We start from the raw sequence: 21415 nt of genomic DNA, 5'->3' as shown, positions 1-21415 counted from the left end.
GATTCGTTTCGGTGAAATGGACAATGCTGATGTCACAGGACCTGATGCAGAGGGCATGGTATGAAGCTGCAGAACACTTCATTCCACCAGCAGGTGGCGATGGTGGGGTGGGGGTGGGGTAGGACAGTTGCATGGACGATTGTCAGGGAAATAGAAGATGTTTTTGGTGCAGAGTGGGCTGATGGTATAGGGACGAAACAGACAAAGGAATTCCTCAGGTAATGTAACTCATGCAATCATTTCATGTCCCTGGTAGCCCTTAAATTCGTTTCCTGTTTGTAATGATCTGATGACAGTGGCAGACAATCTCTGCTTCATGAAGTTTGGGACACTGTAGGTTCAAAGTTCACGTTACATGATCAATGCATTATTTAATGACGCTGAGGAGCTCCAGCTATGATCATTGTCAGATGGCTATTGAAAGTATCTTTTCACTTGGGGAGTTCTTTCACTGCTTTGACAGGAGATTTCCAACTTCTTGGAAGGCTTTTCACCTGTCTGGCATTCCAGTAGCCTGCAGTGATAATGGCCTGCTCTCACCACACCTTATGCCACTCCACTGTGAGCTTTTGTAGAGGATCAAGAGCACAATCTACACCATGGCCACCTGTTCCAACAGTAGCAACCACAGGTACTGCTTTTCCTTCAGTCTCATGTCCTACTACCACAAGGCAAAGGGGAGGCAATGTGAAGATCCAAATGAAAGGAATGGGATCTCCCCTAATGGAGGGTCTACACTCATAGTATCATTGCTTTTGACATGTCGGAGCATGGGGGTCCCAAGCGGCTCAAACCCTTTCTTGACAGCTTCTTAGAAAAAGAGCACCTTGGCAATAAACCAGTGAGCATCCACTGCTAGTTTCACCCAGGGGTCTGTCAGTGGAAAGCCAAGCCAGAATTCTCTTAGATCACCGCCTTTCCCTGAGCTGACCCCTTCAGAAAGAGATGGGCAAGTGGGTAACAATGACTGGCCTTGCCCACATCACATGGGGGAATTAATAAAGAAAACCTCTCTACTCATCCCTGTTCGGCAATGGTGAGAATTACAATAATAATGAAACCCAGGTCTCTCTTGGAGAATGTCCTTCCAAATGGAACTGGCCTGATGGTGTGTCATGTTAGCTGGTTTCATTACAGGAACTTCATGCATCATGGAAATCAGACAGGGATCATGCCATTGCTCTCTGCATTGAACAGTTTTTGTGCAGGTATAAAGTAAGGACAAAATTGGGACTGATAGTCAAGCATCTCACCCCCCAGTTATATAGCTCTGTGAGACTATTTACAGAACAGGATTGGGACATCTTCACAGGGTGTCAGAGAAACGGAAGTGCCATTATAACTGGGATTGGCATTATCAGTCTCAGAAATAGTGAGCCAAATCCAGTACAAGGACAGCAACGGGCGATGCATAATGTCTTCTTGGTTCCTGGTCCCTGCTGGGCAGAACTGGAATGCAATGGTTGGGACTTAAGAGGGAAATCAGGGAGTGAATCCCATTGTCCTTTTCTTTGTAAAGCAGTGGGTGCATTCACTAACATGCTGCACCATCACAGCCCTGTTTCTGCTCTGCAATGCTGTACGTGCACTTTATACAGAGTTCCTTTCCTTAAGGGAAATGGAATCAAACCATCTGCACTTGAATAGACAGCACAAGGGAGCTGTAGTACATTCTAACCATTGACTTACACGGGCTGGAAATCACTCCCTAAATCCCTTCATTTCCCTATGCTCCATTTAAGATGCTGTATAATACCTGCCCACTATCCCATGTCTTGCCGTAGCTGCAGCTAATATACCCTTCTTTGACTTGGAATAAATTTTTTATGACATTTGTGTATTTTTGTACTTTAATGGTGTGATGTGAAAGTAAGTTGTTGTTGTGATAGGGGGGTGCTTTCCCTGAAATATCAACTGTGTAGTTTCTGATCCCTAAACAGGGGCTCTTTCAAAAGCTTCCTTTACTTTGAGTGACTTCTAAAGCTGCTTCTCCTTCATTATTCTTCCTTATCTTTGTGGCACACAATACTGGGAAGCGTTCAGAGTATGAGATAGCACTTAAAAATTGGAGAGATTAACCTGCCAGCTAAAATCCCCAGTGGAATTACTCTTATTAAAACAAACAAATGCTGATGCTAGCACACTTGCTGAAACATTAGCAAGCTCCCTGCATTTCAAGGCAAGACTGGGTAATGGACAACTCGATTTCCGGCGCACAGTTGCTCAATCGTTTTTTTATGTCAGTGTGGGTGATGTGACGGAGTCTAAACCGATGGCAAAGTAATGGGGAGATGCCGCATTACAAAAGGAGAACTGAATACAGTAACTATGCCCCGAACTGTCCACATTGTGCACTTTGCAGTCTTGTTTCCGATGGCCAGGGTGCATGGGTGGTCGGGCATGTCAGATGGAAAGGTTGGCAGAGCACTGGTGCTTTGGGCTGGGCAGGAGTGTGACCGTGGAGTTATTGGGGTAGACTTACGGAAGGCACGGCTGAAACAGGGAAACCCCAAACATTAATTGCCGGACTTCCATCCCCTGCAACAAACATTTAAATAACTTAGCTTTGCTGGGACTCTTTCGACCCCAATGTACGCATGGCTAGATTAATCTTGTAGAGAACCCACATGGCTTCCCCACTCAGTTCTGTTTAAACTGGAGTTAAGTCCCAACATCACCAGGGCCTGATCTGTATTTTGAAAGGAAGACCCAGCTGCCTTTCAGTTCATTGTAAAATGATATCCCCAGGACGATATTGAGAAAGCAAATTCTTGACTTAGTTCTCCTGTGCCACAGTTTCTCAAGACTGACACATTGGCTCCTAACTGCAGTTGTGAGTGCTGCCTGGATGATTGATCACATGCTCGTCCCGAGGTCTCCATTCGCAAATATGTTAACCTTCAGTCAATTTGGTACGGGCCCTCTGGTATTGAGAAATGGATGGGCCCTCTGAATAAAGCTAAGGTTATGGGTCCCAGTAACACCCAGACAGAAATGTTGAAGATGTGCACTCCAAGCTATCCAGCACAATTACAAAATGCCATCCACCCAAAACCGCGTGGAGAATTTCCCTTCTCCTGAGACAGCACCAACTAAATCCAGTCAATTACTACCTCAATAGTCTGCCAAAGAGCTGAGACTCAGTGGTAGGATGAGACTGACTGCTCTTCTCATACTAAGGACCAAATTTCACATCAAACCGTCCCAGCAACATTGAAATCAATGAGAATCAGGAATCTATTATTCTATGGCATCCAATTCTGGTCCCCATATTGTACAGAAATAGACAAATGCACTGGAATAAGTATTAAAAAACCTCAAGATTTACCATTTATACCATTTCAGAAAGATGATAGAGTTTGGTGACTTTCCTACAAAAGTGAAGGATGGGGGAGTGACCTATAGATGTCTTGAATATGATTGAAGCATTTGGTAAGATAAAAGGAGAGAAACGTTTTTGTCTGTGAACAAACCAAAAGAAAGATAATCACCAACACAGTCAAGATGGAATTCAGGAGAAAGATCTTTATCCAGAGAATGGCTAGAGGTGTAACTCATGTCCAAGCGCAATAATTTAGTCTGGGTGAAGAGTAGAAATTGGGATAGGCTGAGCTGTTGGAATGGAAGCTAGAACACTGGCCTGAGCTATAGGTGGGGACAGTGATGAGAAATGACCAGTTTCAAGACTGTAATTCTTGTACAATCCTACATAAAATGTTTGATACATGGTGCTGCACAAATTCTGCAATCTTATCAAGATGTACATTTTCAAGCAAGAGAAAAGACATTGGGGAAGAAATTCTAATTCAGGTTGTTTTTAGCAACTTTTAACATGTTAACATCCATTCGTTATTATTAAAAGCTGTCAAATATCTATCGTTACACAAAGATTAAAGAAAAGTTCGTCAGAGATTTACAGCTACAAATTAATTTGATAGAAGAACAAAAAATCTTTCAGTTGTAGCAAACACAGCATCAAAACATCTAAAGACTGAAGTGATTGAGTGTAGAAAACACAGCAGAATAATTCATGACGTTGCTTGCCGATGGCATCCAGCTCTAGTAGCTGTATGATTGCTGTGTGTGTTGTGTGTGCAGGAAGCATTGTTAATGGGAATATGAAGTTGTCAATTCTACCATCTCTGGAGAGCTTTATTACAAACTCACCAAGGTAATATGCTTCAGAAGGAGCAATTGGATTCACAGCCACACCAACAATTCCACTCCGGGAAGTGCATTATTAAAACAATATTATTGGAGCACAGCATTGTGAAATGTAATCTGTACATTGCCGTTAATCTGTGGACAGTACTTACAGTGAAAATAAAGCTCCTCATCTCCATCTTGACTGGCCTTGCTGTACCCACAATGCCTGAAAAAGACAGAATGCAAAATTCATTTCGTGAATATTTAAGCCAATAACAACTACATTAAGCAAACTGAACTGAAAAAAAAAAGATCAACGCTTCTTTGCAATCTTTCAACATATCTCTTTCTAGGAACCTAAGAACAGGAATTGGCCATTCTGTCCCTTTAACCAGATTTATCATTCAGTGAAATCATGACTGATTTGTATCTAATTCAGTCATCTTGATTCCACTATACTCAAAACATTTGCTGAATAAAAATCTACCTCTCTCAGTATTTGCATTTTTAATTGATCGGATCTTAACAATATCTGAAGAGACAGAGTTCCAGATTGTCAATACCCATTATGTGAAGAAATGCAATCTGACATTATCCCAGAGCTCCTTCGTTCTAATTTTTATTCTCCATTACTCTGGATTCACCCACTAAAGAAAATACTATTTAGCTCATAACCCTATCAAATCCTCTAATCATTTTTAGAAATAACAATGAATAATCATGTTTAGAAATAACAATGAAATGATATTTTAATCAATCTGTTCAGAGATATTCGGACACACCTCTGGAGGTGGTAGGATTTAAGCCCGGGGCCTTGTGGCCCAGAGGTGGGGACACTACCACTGCACCGCAACAGCCCTTCCCGTCATCTTTTACATTTAAAGTGATACAAGCTTAATTTGAACAACTTCACCACATAATTTAACTCTTTGAATAATCAGAATTGGGTACCACACAGATACCTTTCTTGTAAAAATGATTTTTAATCAACCTGTACAGACATGTTATGATACACATCCAAAAAGGTGGGGTTTGAATGTGGACTGTCTGGCCCTGATGCTAGAATATTACTACTGCATCACAAAAGCCAACCATTTTGCATAAGCATATGCTACACCTTCCCAAACAATATATCTTTCTATGGATGTCACAGCCAGAACTGAAGAGAATGTGAAAAATAAGGTCCAACTAGATTTTATCCAGTTACTAGGAAATGTACACCACAGAAGCAAACTGTTTAGCCCAAGCTTCTCCATCAGTGTTGATGATCCACATAAGTCTCCTCCCATTCCTCACTATATTGTTCTAACGGCACAGCCCTCTCCGCTGTGTACTGCTATAGCTCTCTCAGAGATGTATCCACATTATTCATCTAGCAACTCCACGTGGAGTTTCCCCATTCTAAACACTCTGGGTGCAGAGGTTTCTCCCGAATCCCTTCCTTGTTTTGTTGATGAATATTTTATATTTAAAATTTCAGATTTCTCTTTTCTAGGGAAATGATTACCAGTCCATTCATTTTTTTTTCCTGTTAGATCTAGCTTCTTATCATCCTTCCCATGCCTTCCTCAGTGCCTCTACATCATATCGATAATATCAAGACTAGATCTGGAGACACTTCAACCAGTTTTCTATGCCATTTTAAATTAGCTTTGTTCTCCAACTCTATATTCTTCTAAAAGTGGAGCCCAGTGTTTCATTAAAAACAAAATGCTGCAGCTGCTGGAGATCTCAAACGAACACAGAGAAGGCTGGAGAAACTTTATTTTCCAGCGCTGATAGGTTTTTGTGAGCTGTGTCCCCTGTATCTCCAGATTTATTTGCTCCTTTACTCCATTTGGATTATTTGGACTCATGCTTTCTGCCAACATGTGCACAGCCTACAGGAGTCCCGTTGGTACCTCAGCACACATTTTCCGTGTTTAATGCATTTTTGTATCATCACAAGGTTCCTCATTATGGAACCGATTAGCTGATGTGCACACATGTTGAAATAATAACTTCATCCTGCTGGTGAATAACAATTTGCCAAGTCACTTTTCACTATTACAATGGCTATTAGAGCTTTTGCAGACTGAAATCCGTTTCTGTTATTTCATCCAAGTGAATGTTCCTGCTGCCTGATCCTCCCCAAAGATTATCAGCAATGGATGTGTTTTACACATGTCTGCATGTGGTGCTTTTCCATTAAGAGCAGGGCCTCTAACCAATTCCCTCTCCTTCATCCCCAGATCTTGACACAGTGAATTTGATCATACAGTTTCTACATGCATCCTGCCTGTGCTCAGATTACTCAAAACAAACTCTTGGTCCAGTGTTTGTGGAAAGGGCCAATCCAGTCAGATTGTATTTGCGGAAAAAGACCTACGTAAGGGGAGACGATGGCCTAATGGTATTATCAGTGGATCGTTAATCCAGAGACCCGGGTAATGTTCTGGTGGCTTGGGTTTGAATCCTGCCACAGCAAATGGTGCGATTTTAATTCAATCAATATCTGGATATAAGAGTAATGCCCTCCAGGGAAGGAAACTGCCATCCTTACGGAGATAAGGAAAAACATCTTCAGCCAGAGAGTGATGATCCTATGGAACCCATTGGCACAGAAGGCTGTGGAGGCCAGGTCATTGAGTACATTTAAGACTGAGATAGATAGGTTCTTGGGTATCAAGGGTTATGGGGAGAAAGTGGGAGAATGAGGTTGAGAAACTTACCAGCCATGATTGAATGGCAGAGTAGATTCAATGGGCTGAATGGCCCAACGTCTACTCCTATGTTGTATGGTCTTGCCTGGTCTGGCCTCCATATGACTCCAGCAGAGTGGTTGACTCTTAACTGCCGTCTGGGTAATTAGGGATGAGTAATAAATGTTGGTCTAGCTAGCAATGCCCTCATCCCTTAAGTGAATAGAAAAAACTCTCGAGACAGACAGTGGTACCCATAGGAGGGTGAAGTAGAAAAGAACATTATCAGGCTAACTTCACATCATGATGCACTTGTTGCTGTATGACAATTTAACCACCAGTTCTCTCCAATATAACTTCACAATTAGCTGAGGAGTGAATCACAAACTGATTTAGCACAGAAGGAGACCATCAAGTACATTGTGCCTGTGCAGGCTGTCTGCAAGAAAAAAATCACCGAATCTCATTTTCCTAATCCTGCCCTTCATTCTCCATTTTCACTCCTCTTCAGTAAAGTATCTAATTCTCCTGTCACAAAGCTGGGTCCTTTTTTTCCTAAAAGCTGTTCCTTTTCTCAAGGATACTATGTCCTTGTTTTTTTCAGAGGTGTCATAAACACTCCCAGTGCTGATCAGACTGGTTTGGTACAGAGATGAAAGGGTATCAAAAGGCATTTTTGTTTAGGCCAAAGTGGTCATGTTTTAGAAGTGACCTGTATAATGAAAGGGGAGTGGGCAGCTCTCTAGCTGAGCAGCTCAGTCCAGAACTAGTTGGGGGTTCAACAGTGAGCTGTGTGGAAACTCTCTCTCTCTTTCTGCCCTTCTAACTTCAACCTGTAAGCATCTGTTCCATTTATGCTGGTTTTTAAGGTGGGGGGGGGGGTGCTTATTGGGACTGTTGTGCACATTCGGAACAGTATAATTAATTCTAGTTTGGACAGATTGAGTTCCGTAGAGGTTCTTTATTCTGTTCTCTGTGTTTCATTGCGTAATTTAGCGAATAAACTTCTGTCTGTTTTAAAACCTAGTAGTCAACCTCACTAACTTCCTCCGGGTAATTCTCACTGTACACTTACCAAAACAAATTGTAAAGTTATGGTCTGGGTTGCCTGCTCAAGAATGTTTTGAGTGGTCTGGCCTATTTCATAACACTTCTTTGAAAGGCATGATTGAATACGCCTAGACCTTGCTCCTAGACTATGCACCCTAGATCTGAACAAACATCGTCCCTCATGATGTCATTGCTTCTTTAGCCAATCATCTTAACTGGCTGCTATTGGGTTTCTGCCATTCTGCTAATAGGAATAGTTTTTCTTCTTTAGCCTGTTCAGACTCCTCATGTATTTTGAATATCTTCATTAAATCTCTTCGGAATCTTCAAGCCACTTATCCACTCTATCCATGTAATCAAAATTCTTCATTCCTGGAATGATTTTTGTGAACTTTTTCTTCAGCATATCTAATGTCTTCATATTCTGATGGATGTACATAGACACATTCAAGGATGTTGCCAGGGTTGGAGGGTTTGAACTATAGGGAGAGGCTGAATAGGCTGGGGATGTTTCCCTGTAGCACCGGAGGCTGACGGGTGACCTTAGAGGGGTTTATAAAATCATGAGGGGCATGGATTGGTGAATGGCCAAAATTTATTCCCCTGGGTTGGGGATTCCAAAACTAGAGGGCATAGGTTTAAGTGAGAGGGTAAAGATTTAAAAGGGACCGAAGGGGCAACTTTCTCACGCAGAGGGTGGTAGGTGTATGGAATGAGCTGCCAAAGGAAGTGGTGGAGACTGGTACAATTGCAACATTTAAAAGCCATCTGGATGGGTATATGAATAGGAAGGATTTAAAGGGCTGGCAAATGGGATTGGATTAATATAGAATATCTGGTTGGTATGGAGTTGGAGCGAAGGTTCTGTTTCCGTGCGGTACATCTCTATGACTCTATGTAAAGATAGCAATACAGAAGGATACAATTCAACCAATTGTGGCTACACCATCTTTTTAAAGTGCTAATTCTTGGGAGTGCCTATACAGAGTTCTGTGGACAGAAAAGTCCAAACTGTTTTCATAAATTTAGACACAACTTGCTGTGTCAGTGAAAAGGCTTAATGTTGCTTGTAATACACTCATTTAGATTCTTAGAACACCAAAATTGCAATTCATTAAGTTATTGCCTGAGACAAATGAGTGGAATAATTTAGTGTCAATCTTCCTCATTTATAACAGAAAAAAATTATGGAAGATTTGTAAAACAACATATTGAAGTCTAACACCATGGGCAGGGTGATGGCTCAGTGGTTAGCACTGCTGCCCCACAGCACCAGAGACCTGAGTTCGATTCCTGCCTTGGGTGACTGTGTGTGGACTTTGCACATTCTCCCCTTGTTTGTGTGGGTTTTCTCTGGGGACTCCAGTTTCCTCCCACAATCCAAAGATGTGCAGGTCCAGTGAACTGGCCATTCTAAATTGTTCCATAATGTTAGGTGCATTAGTCAGGGGTATATATATGGTAGGGAAATGGGTCTGGGTGGGTAACTCTTTGGAGGGTTGGTGTGGACCTGTTGTGTTGAATGGCCTGTTTCCATACTGTATGTAATATAAATCCTTTTTAAAAAAAAATATGCTTCAAATAATTCACTGCAGGGTATGTGACTTTTATCTGTCAACCAAGTATGGTGCTTCAATCTGGTGAATTGCCTTAAACATTGCAAATAAGTTTATATTGATATATTCCTCAGGGCTGCATTTCTAGCACAGAATGACTTCAGCAGTTTCTTACAGTCAGACTGTTAGAGACAGCCGTGCTCCCAGTGTGAAGACATGAGGCAGAGCCTCAGTAAGAAGACAAAAATCACTTAGCACTTCAGTTGGGAGCTCAGAGAAGATGCTGTATGCTTCTAGTATTTTCCACAGCCTTTTTTTTAAACTCAGAGTAGCTAAGAAACAGAAAGAGAAGTTTGCAATTCTTTCAAGATCAGACCTTCCTAATGCCCAGCACAGAAATGGATCTCGAAGGGAGGAAGTGGAGTTTACCTTCTCCAGATGATAAATCCAAAGACCATGGAGACCAGAACAATCAGGCCGGCCACCGAAACCACAGCGATCACTATCACTGGATTTTGCTCGCTGGATGCCATGGCAACTGGAAAGAGAAAACAGACATTGTTATGGAAAACAAAATGGTGGACTATCTCAGGAAATATATTCATCTTAATTTCATTGCAGGTTTAAAAAAAAAAGCCAAATTTATTGCAACACTATCCGCACTGTCCCTTGCTATTCATTTTCTGCAAATATAATACATTATCATCCCTTCACCATTCTCTGGAGAAGATGCATATGAAGCACATAAGGAGTACAAACATCCAATGTGATTCCAAAGGTAACTTCATGAAACAAAGGACTGCATTTTAATCGTTGGGGCTGAAAACAGGAATTTGTTTTGTTTTGGGGTCAAGAATTTTCAGAGATAAGCTGTTTGAAGATTTTCATGTGGCTGAGCCTTTCATTGGTGTGGAGACATACCTCCTGTCCAATCAGGTGTAGTGAGTGGTCTCTCAAAGCTGGGGAGCCAATCAGAGACTTTCTAGCCTCAAATGAGCACCTGGCTACAATGCAAAGCAAATAAAAGGCAGTGCAGTCGAATTAAGAGGGAACCCTACTCCTGGGCTGTCAGAGTTCCCTAGTGCCTGGCTCTTTTCTGTGGAATCATTCATTCCTGGGGCTTTTGGACAGGGAGCTTGCATTGTTCACCACTGCCCTCAAATCCTTTCGAGGGAGGTAGGCCCCATGAGTGCATCATTTCCACCTCCACTTAGGGGTCGCATGTTGGCTTACAGCACAAGGGACTTTGGTTTGATTCCACCCTCAGGTGACTGTCTGTGTGGAGCTTGCACATTCTCCCCATGTTCTGTGTGGGTTTCTTCCAGGTGCATTGGTTTCCTCCCGCTGTCCAAAGATGAGCAGGTGAGGTGGACTGGCCCATGCTAAATTGTGTCCAGGGGTGTGCTGGCAGGGTGGGTGAGCTTTGGGAAATGCAGAGATGTTCTTTGGACAGTCAGTGAGCTGAATGATCTGCTTCCACACTCTAGGGATTGTAGCACCTCCATTTTAATTTAATTCCATCCCTTCTTCCCTACCCTTCCCCTTGATTATTGTTGCTTTGGCCTAGGTGGACAGTGCTTGAGTTTGTTACTTAGTGAGACATTTGCTGGAGGCTTATTAAAAGGGCTTTTCCTTTCTCTAAAACATTCAGGCAGTGGACGAGGCCGACTGCCTGCCCCTCTACCGGGCTGATATGCAGTGTCCAACAACGAGGCATTTCGAGAGAGGTGGCTGCTGTGGGGACTGGATCATCTCCTCACCAATTCCATTTTGGTTTAGTCCCCTCCCTTGTTTTCTGTTTTTTGTTGTTGCTGTCGTGCTTGTAATGTGTTTAATTTAGTGATGGCTCTTTCAACTAACAAGTGTCTTTTCCTTCTCAGCCAGATGAGTTGGTTAGGAAGGGGAGAGAACAGACCAGAGGTCTTCCTTGACGACAAGTTTCAAATGAACAGTTGTGGAGCACAGTCGAAAAGTGTGGTGCTGGAAAAGCACAGCAGGTCAGGCAGCATCCGAGGAGCAGGAGAGTCAATGTTTCTGGCATTATCCCTTCATCGGGAAGTCCTTTATCTCCAGCACCACACTTTTTTTTGATTCTGATCTCCAGCATCTGCAGTCCTCACTTTCTCCCAGTTGTGGAACACGAACTGACTCTAGTTTCCTGCTTCAGTAAAACTGACTATTCACTTGACACTCACTTTCCACATTCAGAGGTGACCAAAAAAAATCAGCCCATTTAAAAACATACAACATGGATAATAGTTATTTCTGAGGAAGACACATCGTCACGAGAGATACCAGAAGCCATTAAATGCACAGGGATTCGAAACCAAAAACCACTCTGTAAAACAGGGGAAAATCTGAATAATAAATTCTTAAACCTGAAAATGTGATGTCAGCAGATTTATAGTTTAGTGACCATTTTATAATGAAGTCAAGTGTACAATTTATTACATAATTGAATTCAGAGTTTAATTAATAAGCTCTAGGAACTTAAAGCTAAGATTAATTAATAGAGGAGACTAACATTAAAGAAAGTCCATTAATTTAAATCTGACTTTTACAAATAGAGGTCCAGATCTTCCAGTCCCAATAGCGATGAATGCTGGGAGCAGTCACAGTGTTGTACAGCACAGGAACTGACCCTTTGGTGTAACTCATCCATGCTGACCAGATATACTAAATTAATCTTGTCCCATTTGCCAGTATTTGCCCCATATCCCTCTAAACCCTTTCTATTCATGTACCCATTCAGGTGCCTTTTAAATGTTGTGACTATACCAGCCTCCATCAAATCCTCTGGTAGCTTGTTCTATACTTGCACCACCACCTGTGTGATAAAGTTGCCCCTTAGCTCCCTTTTAAATCTTTTCCCTCTCACCTTAAACCTATGCTCTCTAATTTTGGACTCCTCTATCCTAGGAAAAAAATCTTGGCCATTCACCCTATCCATGTCCCTCACGACTTTATAAACCACCATAAGATCACATTTCGGTCTCCAACGCTCCAAGGAAAATAGCCCCAGCCTATCCATCCTCTCCAGTCCCCCAACCCATCAACATCCTTATAAGTCTTTTCTGCATCCTTTCAAGTTTAACAACATCTTTCCTATAGCAGGGAGACCAGAATTGAATGCAGTATTCTAAAAGTGGTCTAACCAACATTCTTTCAAAACATGGCCAGTGTTGACAAGTGCTTGTCACTCCCAGTCCTTCCAAATCAACTCTACACAAACAGCTCTGTAATTCCCCCTACAGTGGAGGTCATTTCTTTTGGTGTGCATATATACAACAATATAGCTTGAAACACAAGCCCTTTTCCTCATGTATTTTCATATTTGTTGTATAAACACAAGAGAAAAGCAAACACCAGACTTCATTTGTTATTGAAGAAAACCACATAACATCTTCGCTGCCTGCTTTTCTTTTCAAGTTGCAGGCTAACAAGGCTTCAAATTGTCTTAATTTGCTACAGAATATCTATTTGCAGGTGGTACAGGCTTAAAAGAAAATAGTCTTAAACTGCAATCTGATGTATCTTCGTACTTTTTATAGGCATATATACAATACACACCATTAATGAATCAATTTGATGCTTATTGCAGCTTCTGGTAATGAGTTAGGCAATGGGGTAAAAAAAAATCTATTTTAATTCTGTGTGCTCATTTCTGTGCAGCTTATGTCTATAATTCACAAAAATAACACAGATGATAATTTATTAGTTACAGATCAGTGTGAAGCCAAGTCAAAGACAGATTCTCACTTTCCTAATGGTATCTATTGGATATGAAGCAAAATATCTGTATATTGACTTCTGCTACCTGGTTTGTGCTTCCAAATGGTCAGTTCTAACAAAACTAACAGAGGAAGAGACAGAAAGACGAGAGGCAGGAACAAAAGGACAAAGGAAAAAATGCAGGAAAAAAAGAACATGCCTAATTTTAGCCCTATTCTCCCATCAGGAATGTCAGCGAAGTGCACAACCATCTATTGAAGATGGTGTGGGTGTGATGGTTGAGTTGTTCCAGAAGCAGCCCGAGTTTAGACGGAAACAGAATCGGATGAGGGGATTCCTTAGGATGGGATAGATAGCATGTATTGGATAAGATACGGCATTGAAGCACAGCTGGAAAGAAATTTCACTGGAGCCTCAAAGGCGAGAATCTCTCTAAGAGAAACTCACCACAACTTGCACTTTGCCAAAACATGTGAAATTCCGCTCACAAGTACTGTTATTTATTAAATTGTGCTTGGAGAATTTTGGCTGCTACATTTCCACACACAAAAAAATGACTGGTCTTCACTCACCATCTAACACTCTTGGTCACCTGCAGAGGTTTAGTATCTGACACTGCCCTCACACCAGTTGTGCGATCCTTTGATCTCTCTGCCCATAAACTCTGTGTCTGTGTGCTCTTCTCTCTCACTGTACACGATGAAGGGGCTCCACTCCAAAAGCTTGTGATTTCAAATAAATCTGTTGGATAATAACCCCTGGCGTCGTGCGACTTCTGACTGGACTTCAAAAAGAATACCAATGACTACAAAGCACCCTGAGGCAGGCTGAGATTGTCTAAAATACGACAGAAACAGAATTTTATTCTTTCTTCGACCAAACTCGATCTTTCTGACAATATGCACCCTCCCCCAATGGTCCATTAGAAGCTGGGTGGGTGGGTGGGGCTTGTACGTCAAATCAGGAGGCCTTGCCTGACCTGTCTCCCATATTATGTTGGCACATTGTCCACCATCTATTAAGTCGCTTATTGGCTACTTCAGGTCTTCACATCAGTATAACATGTCTTATCGAGGCTATGCAGGCAGTACATAGCAGTAACTTCCAAATGCAGAAGTCAATGCTGCAATCATCGTGCTGACGCTGATCACTGTGCAAGGAACATTGGAGCAGCCGCGCAGCTTAGAAGGAATGCTCGGAATGATGTAAATGGTTTAATAAAACAGTTTGGGTATCCTTCGTTCGCATGTCCAGAAACCAGAAGGATCTAAAAACAGGATGTCTTTTGAAAGCACACCTGAATGCTTTCCGGTCCATTCAGAACCAATGATTTTTTTTTCAAATGGACCTGAACAGATCCAAACAAACCTAACAGTTAATGTATCCAAACAAACAATTTTTCAGATAAAGAATTTCTGACCTGTGCAAGTTTCACTGAGGTGTTGGAGCAATCAGTGGAAGTAAAAGAAACTATAACGTGTATTATGGCGGACAGTCTGACAACATTGGCTGCTGGCAGGCAGGAAGTGTGGGATCTACTGTGAAGTTTGGAAGTACCTTTCCCCTGGATTGTGACCCATCATGCCTTCAACCCACCTACCTCCTATTTCTCCAGCAGTGACCCCCAGATGCTCACAGGTTCTAGTCAACCAGCCTTCCGGTTGGAGGTGAACCCCAGCACAGACTCCCAGCCTCGAGGTGACGTCCAGCACAGACTCCCGGCCTTGAGGTGACATCCAACACAGATTTCCAGCTTCGAGGTGATGCCTAGTGTGGACTCATCTGCTACATCTACTTTTATTTTTATCTCTCTCTTTCCCAGCTTTAGAAGGACTGCTGAACTTTTAACTCTATTTAACAATTTTTCTAATTTATACCTAAGATTTTGTACCTAGGCACCTTTCTACCTAAGATGGTGCTGGATATGGCGACTTTGTACACTTTTCACTGTGCTCATGTAAACTTGTACTTAAGTACGCGTGACAATAAAGCCTCATTCTAACTCTATCTGAAGCTGTCTCTTCAGCTTTGTGGGCTGCCTGCAGTCCCAGCAGTGGCCACTACTCAATTCTGGCGTTGCTGGGATGGCATGCTACCAGCCAATCAGATGGAGGTCCTCGCTCATTGATTCACAAGCTCTGATTAAGCAGCAGAAGCTGGTGCAATCTTGATTTTACCATAAAAAGGGAAGTATACAGGAGGACGATGGAGGGGTACTCCCATACTTAGTTAATTAAGGTTATCCCCCAGTGTTTATCTCCGCTGGTCAGGTTTCTGGCCTGCCCACTGCCAGTTGACTTTCCAGTTGGCAGGCCTGGCACGCAATTTGTCCCTGGATAAAATACACACAGTTTCACAGAATAAGGCTTGGTTAGTTTGAAACTGAAACAAGGGAAACCCCCTTCAACTATCACTAACCCAGTAAAGTACCATCAAGATCTTATATGTTCCAATAAAGCCACTTCTGACACTTCTAATCTCCTGGCCTTGCCAGTCTAGCTTTTCCTCATAAGGTAAACCTTTAGTAAGCCTTCTCTGAACTGCTTCCGATGCCTTAATATCCTCCCAAATATATGGAGAAAAGTACTGTACAAAGTACATCAGATGCAGTCTCACTAATCACCAGACCTCTGGGATTTTGCTGACTGTTGGTTTCTGTGAGATCAATCCCATGTGGACACTCAAAGGTGCCAGCCCTCCCATCATTACCAGGGCATTCTGCACCTCCTGATCTCAGGTATTGATACAATCTTCTCAAGCACCTGCCCAAACACTAGCAGCTGGGAAGTTGAGTTGGAGAGATGTGGCTGAGTTAAGCATGATCAGAATCTGCTGGCAGGGACAGATGGGGAGATGACTCCCCTGAGGTGGTGTTCTCTCCTAGATCTGTTGAGTATGACAATGACAATTTGCCAAAGCTCCTTAAACAGTACCTTCCAATTTCAGGACCACTTCCATCAAGAAAGACAAGGGCAGCAGATTCATGGGAATACAAGTTCACCTCCAGACCACTCATCATCCTGATCGGGAAATATATCACTGCCCCAGACCAAAATGTTGATATATCCCCTGACTTGTAATGGAGGTCAAACAACCTCGATTTGATGCTTAATCCATGTTTCAGCAATTTCTAAGACACCAAATTTGTCTGCTTGGCGTGAGATATGCATGGCTGCTTAAGATTAATATTACATGTCTCTTCATATTTCCAATAATCTTCATTAAAATGGGAAGCAGAAGATCTATTTTTAAAATGATATTATTCCTAAGAGCTAGAAACCAAATATACATGTGGGGTGCCATATTTACTCTTGCACTGCTGTCAAGTCTCCAGCAATAATATACCAGTCCACTGGGCATAGGGAGAGCTAAGAGAAATAGGCTGCAGCATTATAAGTTTTCATCAGTGATTATTATGAGTTGCTGGACAAGAGCCAAGACCAAACAGTGATTTAAACCTCCATTGTCACACTCCCACTACCTATGAAATCCTACCTAGAAAATGCGCACAGTGGCACAGAGGTTAGCACTGCTGCCTCACAGCACCAGAGACCCGGGTTCAATTCCTGCCTCAGGCAACTGTCTGTGTGGAGTTTGCACATTCTCTCTGTGCCTGCGTGGGTTTCCTCCGGGTGCTCCGGTTTCCTCCCACAGCCCAAAGATGTGCAGGTTAGGTGAATTGGCCATGCTAAATTGCCCGTAGTGCTAGGTGAAAGGGTAAATGTTGGAGAATGGGTCTGGGTGGGTTGCTCTTCGAAGGGTTGGTGTAGACTTGTTGGGCCAAATGGCCTGTTTCCAAACTGTAAGTAATCTAATCTATTCCTCATAACATTTTAGCAAATACTCTTTGATCAGTACCACAGGAATGTTCAGGGCCATGGGTTTTCTGTTCCCCAACACTGATGGTTCGGCCCCACCATGTATTTATCTGGCTGTTCCTGCGGCTCCCCATGGTTCCGCCATATTTCTGCTGTGATTTGTCATAATTGAAATGGAATTTGGATAAGGATCTGCACAACTTAAGTAAGACCCTGGAGTTAACATGGCTCAGACTATCAAATTAACAGGTCAGCTGGGGTCCCAGAGGCCTGGTGCTAAACCCTGGAAGATAGGAGAGACAGCTGAGTGGGGTAAGCATCTGCAGTCCTCACTTTCTCCTGGGGTACAACAGATTAATAGAACTGTCCTCGGGATGTGCTCACTGTAACAAATCAACATATCTCAGCATCTGGGAGGCTGGGAGTGTGGTCTGTCCACTGGAATATGAAGACAAATCAAGCAAGATAAAGGATCTCTGAAAAATTGTTGTGACCTCACATGCTAATAGAACATGACAGGGTATCCAACACATTATTTTCTGCACAATGGTAAATATAAAATTGCGGTTCATTTAAAAACTTAATTAATTTAGGGTGTAGGTTTGCTCGCTGAGCTGTAGGTTTGATATCCAGACGTTTCATTACCTGGCTAGGTACCATCATCAGTGGCGATCTCCAAGTGAAGCGAAACTGTTGTCTCCTGCTTTCCATTTATATGTTTGTCCTGGATGAGGTTCCTGGGGTTTGTGGTGATGTCATTTCCTGTTCGTTTTCTGAGGTGTTGATAGATGGTATCTAGATCTACGTGTTTGTTTATGGCGTTGTGGTTGGAGTGCCAGACCTCTAGGAATTCTCTGGCATGTCTTTGCTTAGCCTGTCCCAGGATAGGTGTGTTGTCCCAGTCGAATTGGTTGTTTCTTTCATCCATGTGGAGGGCCACAAAGGAGAGAGGGTCGTGTCTTTTTGTGGCTAGCTGGTGTTCGTGTGGCTAGCTGGTGTTGGCATATCCTGGTGGCTAACTTTCTTCCTGTTTGTCCTATGTAGTGTTTGTGGCAGTCCTTGCATGGAATTTTGTAGATGACGTTGGTTTTGTCCACGGGTTGTACTGGGTCTTTCCTGAAACAAACTCACTTCCACAGCCACATTTGCTTCCTCAGTGCCTGCCTCCGTAACCAACTCATCCCACACGGACTCCGGACCACCTTTAAACCAGCAGAGTTTGGACCCGAACTGGACAAACAGTACAGACTACAGATTCAAAAACACCAGCAACGGTTCTCCTTCAAGGTCCTCCGCTTCACGTTTGCAGCAATGCGCCGACACCTAGCCTCTCTACAGTCAGCCCTGCCTCAGCTGAGGGCCACACTCTCTCATAATTGCAAAGGACCCACTTTGTACTACATCCTCAGGAGAATTCATACTCTCAACAAACAGTATTTCAACTCCATCTCAAACATCAAAAACTGTAAGTACAACAAACTTTTATCTACCCACCTCCATAACCAGCACTCATCAAACATTCCAGAAGATTCCCCCAGCCTCTGGAACTACTTGGACTCCATTAGCCATGCGGCTGGTGCAGCTGCTACCCCCACCCTGATTGACGATGTCACTTCCGCCCCCATCATGGCCATTCCCACAACCACTTCCGCCCCTCACAATTCCTCATACATCACACGTGGCATCACTTCCGCCTCTCACACCATCGCTGATGTCACCCCTACTGCCGTGTCTGCTACCACCTCCGCCCGCACCAATGCCACTAACCTGCATTCTGCTTACACGCCCCTCCACAGATCTCACTGTCACCATTCCCGGTCCCCAGAACCCCGAGGGGAACACTACCCCTGCTCATGACTCCACCCTCATTACCTCCACCATCACACCCACTCCAGGTACTGGCTCCGCCCCCACTCCCAGCTCCACACCCACACCAGATCCCAGCTCTGCTGAGTTTTCACCATCCCTCCAGACCTTCCACTCACTGAGTACGAACAATCAGTCCTCAGCAAAGGACTCACCTTCATCCCCTCCGTCCACACATCAATGAATTTAATACATGCTGTGACGTCGAACACTTCTTCCGTCGCCTCCGTCTCCGAGCTTACTTTCACAATCAGGATTCCCACCCACCTTCCGAGGACCCCTTCGCCCACCTCCAACACACTGCAACCACCTGGACACCCTGCGCTAGCCTATTACCTGCCCTGGATCTCATTTCCAACTGCTGCCGAGACATTAACCGCCTCAACCTGTCTACCCCCCCTCCCCCATTCCAACCTCTCACCCTCACAACGTGCACCCCTCCACTCCCTCTGCTCCAATCCCAACCTCACCATCAAACCAGCGGATAAAGGGGGTGCAGTGGTAGTTTGGCGCACTGACCTCTACACCGCTGAAGCCGGGCGCCAATTTGAAGACACCTCCTCCGACTGCCCCCTCAACCATGACCCCACCCTCCCATCACCAAACAGTCATCTCCCAAACCATACAGAACCTCATCACCTCAGGAGATCTCCCATCCACAGCTTCCAACCTCATAGTCTGGGAACCCCGCACTGCCCAGTTCTATCTCCTTCTCAAGGTCCACAAGCCTGACCACCCTGGCCGACCCATTGTCTCAGCATGCTCCTGCCCCACTGAACTCATATCTACCTACCTCAACACTGTCCTATCCCCCCTAGTCCAGGAACTCCCTACATACGTTCGAGACACCACCCACACCCTCCACCTCCTCCAAGATTTCTGTTTCCCCGGCCCCCAACACCTCATCTTCACCATGGATATCCAATCCCTCTACACCTCCATCCGCCATGACCAGGGCCTCCAAGCCCTCCGATTTTTCCTCTCCCGATGTCCCCAACAGTACCCTTCCACCGACACTCTCATTCATTTGGCCGAACGGGTCCTCACCCTTAACAATTTCTCCTTCAAATCCTCCCACTTTCTCCAGACCAAAGGGGTAGCCATGGGCACATATATGGGCTCCAGCTATGTCTGTCTCTTTGTTGGCTACATCCAACAGTCCATCTTCTGTAATTACACCGGCACCACTCCCCACCTCTTCCTCCGCCACATTGATGACTGCATTGGTGCCACCTCATGCTCCCGCGAGGAGGTTGAGCAATTCAGCAACATCACCAACACATTCCACCCTGACATTAAATTCACCTGGACCGTCTCTGACACCTCCCTCCCCTTCCTGGACCTCTCCATCTCCATTAATGACGACTGGCTTGACACTGACATTTTTTTACAAACCCACCGACTCCCACAGCTACCTGGATTACACCTCTTCCCACCCTACTTCTTTCAAAAATGCCATCCTCTATTCCCAATTCCTCTGCCGTATCTGCTCCCAGGCGGACCAGTTCCACCACAGAACACACCAGATGGTCTCCTTCTTTAGAGACCGCAATTTCCCTTCTCACGTGGTTAAAGATGCCCTCCAACGTATCTCGTCCACATCCCACACCTCCGCCCTCAGACCCCACCCTCCACCCCTGCGGACCCTTGTCTGCAGGTAATATAACAATGTTTTTGTCTTTTTTTGAGGTTTCTAGAGCTTCCTTTTCTTGTGTGTTCAGTTTGTTTCCTTCCCTCTTTCGGCTCAGAGTAGGTGCAACTGTCTGTCTGATCGTTTGTTGTGTTTCTTCCGTGAGATTGTTGTCCTTCAATGTGGTTTCTAATGCCACTAGGAAATCCTTCTTGTCAGCGTCTCGGTAATTGAAACTTAACCCTTTGACTAGTACCGCTTTTTCTGTGTCTGAAAGGGTCCGGTCCAATAAGTTCTTTATTCATGCCCCTGTGTTATCGGTTTTGTCTTTGTTTGTGAGTTTGTCAAGTTTTTTCTTCAGGTCCTGATTTTTCTTTCTGTGTTTGGCGTTGTTTGGTGTTGATGGCTCGTTCTACCGCGTCTGTCCATTTTTGATTTGTTGCTTGTTTGAATAGTGGTTTTTGGCGCGCAATTTGCCGGTTGTATTTTCGGAGCCTGTGATGGGCGTCATTGATTAGTTCTCGGAGCATTCTATGGCTGTTTCATTCTGTTAAACTTCTGGCTTGAGGTGTTTTTATCATCAAAAACACCAAAATAGAGGAAGACGAAGCAATGATCTCATTCGACGTAACAGCACTGTTCACCTCCATCAACATCGACCTGGCAAAGGAAACACTTGCTGCACTTTTACAACAGACCATCACACACACACACCAACCACCATCAATCACAATACCAATGAAAACATCATGCAGCTAGTGGACCTGTGCCTCACCACCCACTTCACCTTCAACAACATAATCTACAAACAAACCAACAGCACACCCATGGGATCTCGGCTATCAGGATTCATAGCAGAAGCAGTAATGCAAAGACAAGAACAAACAGCCCTACCAACCAAACCAAAAATCTGGGTCCGCTACGTAGATGACACCT

The 21415-nt window shown here is 43.8% G+C and overlaps 1 protein-coding gene across 2 annotated transcripts in view; it reads right to left on the bottom strand.

Moving 5' to 3' along the window:
* LOC132830037 (ephrin type-A receptor 7-like) overlaps positions 1–21415 on the bottom strand; it is a 604896-nt gene that overhangs the window by 74581 nt on the left and 508900 nt on the right. For both annotated transcript variants that reach the window (XM_060847499.1, XM_060847500.1), the window contains exons 8-9: positions 9863–9971; positions 4317–4372 (exon numbers count right to left, since the gene is read on the bottom strand). In XM_060847499.1, coding sequence (XP_060703482.1) covers positions 4317–4372; positions 9863–9971 — 165 coding nt within the window. The remainder of the gene's footprint in view (positions 1–4316; positions 4373–9862; positions 9972–21415) is intronic.

Source organism: Hemiscyllium ocellatum, chromosome 30 (assembly GCF_020745735.1).
Source record: "Hemiscyllium ocellatum isolate sHemOce1 chromosome 30, sHemOce1.pat.X.cur, whole genome shotgun sequence".
Taxonomy (NCBI): Eukaryota; Metazoa; Chordata; class Chondrichthyes; order Orectolobiformes; family Hemiscylliidae; genus Hemiscyllium; species Hemiscyllium ocellatum.
This window is presented reverse-complemented; position numbering and strand designations above follow the sequence as displayed.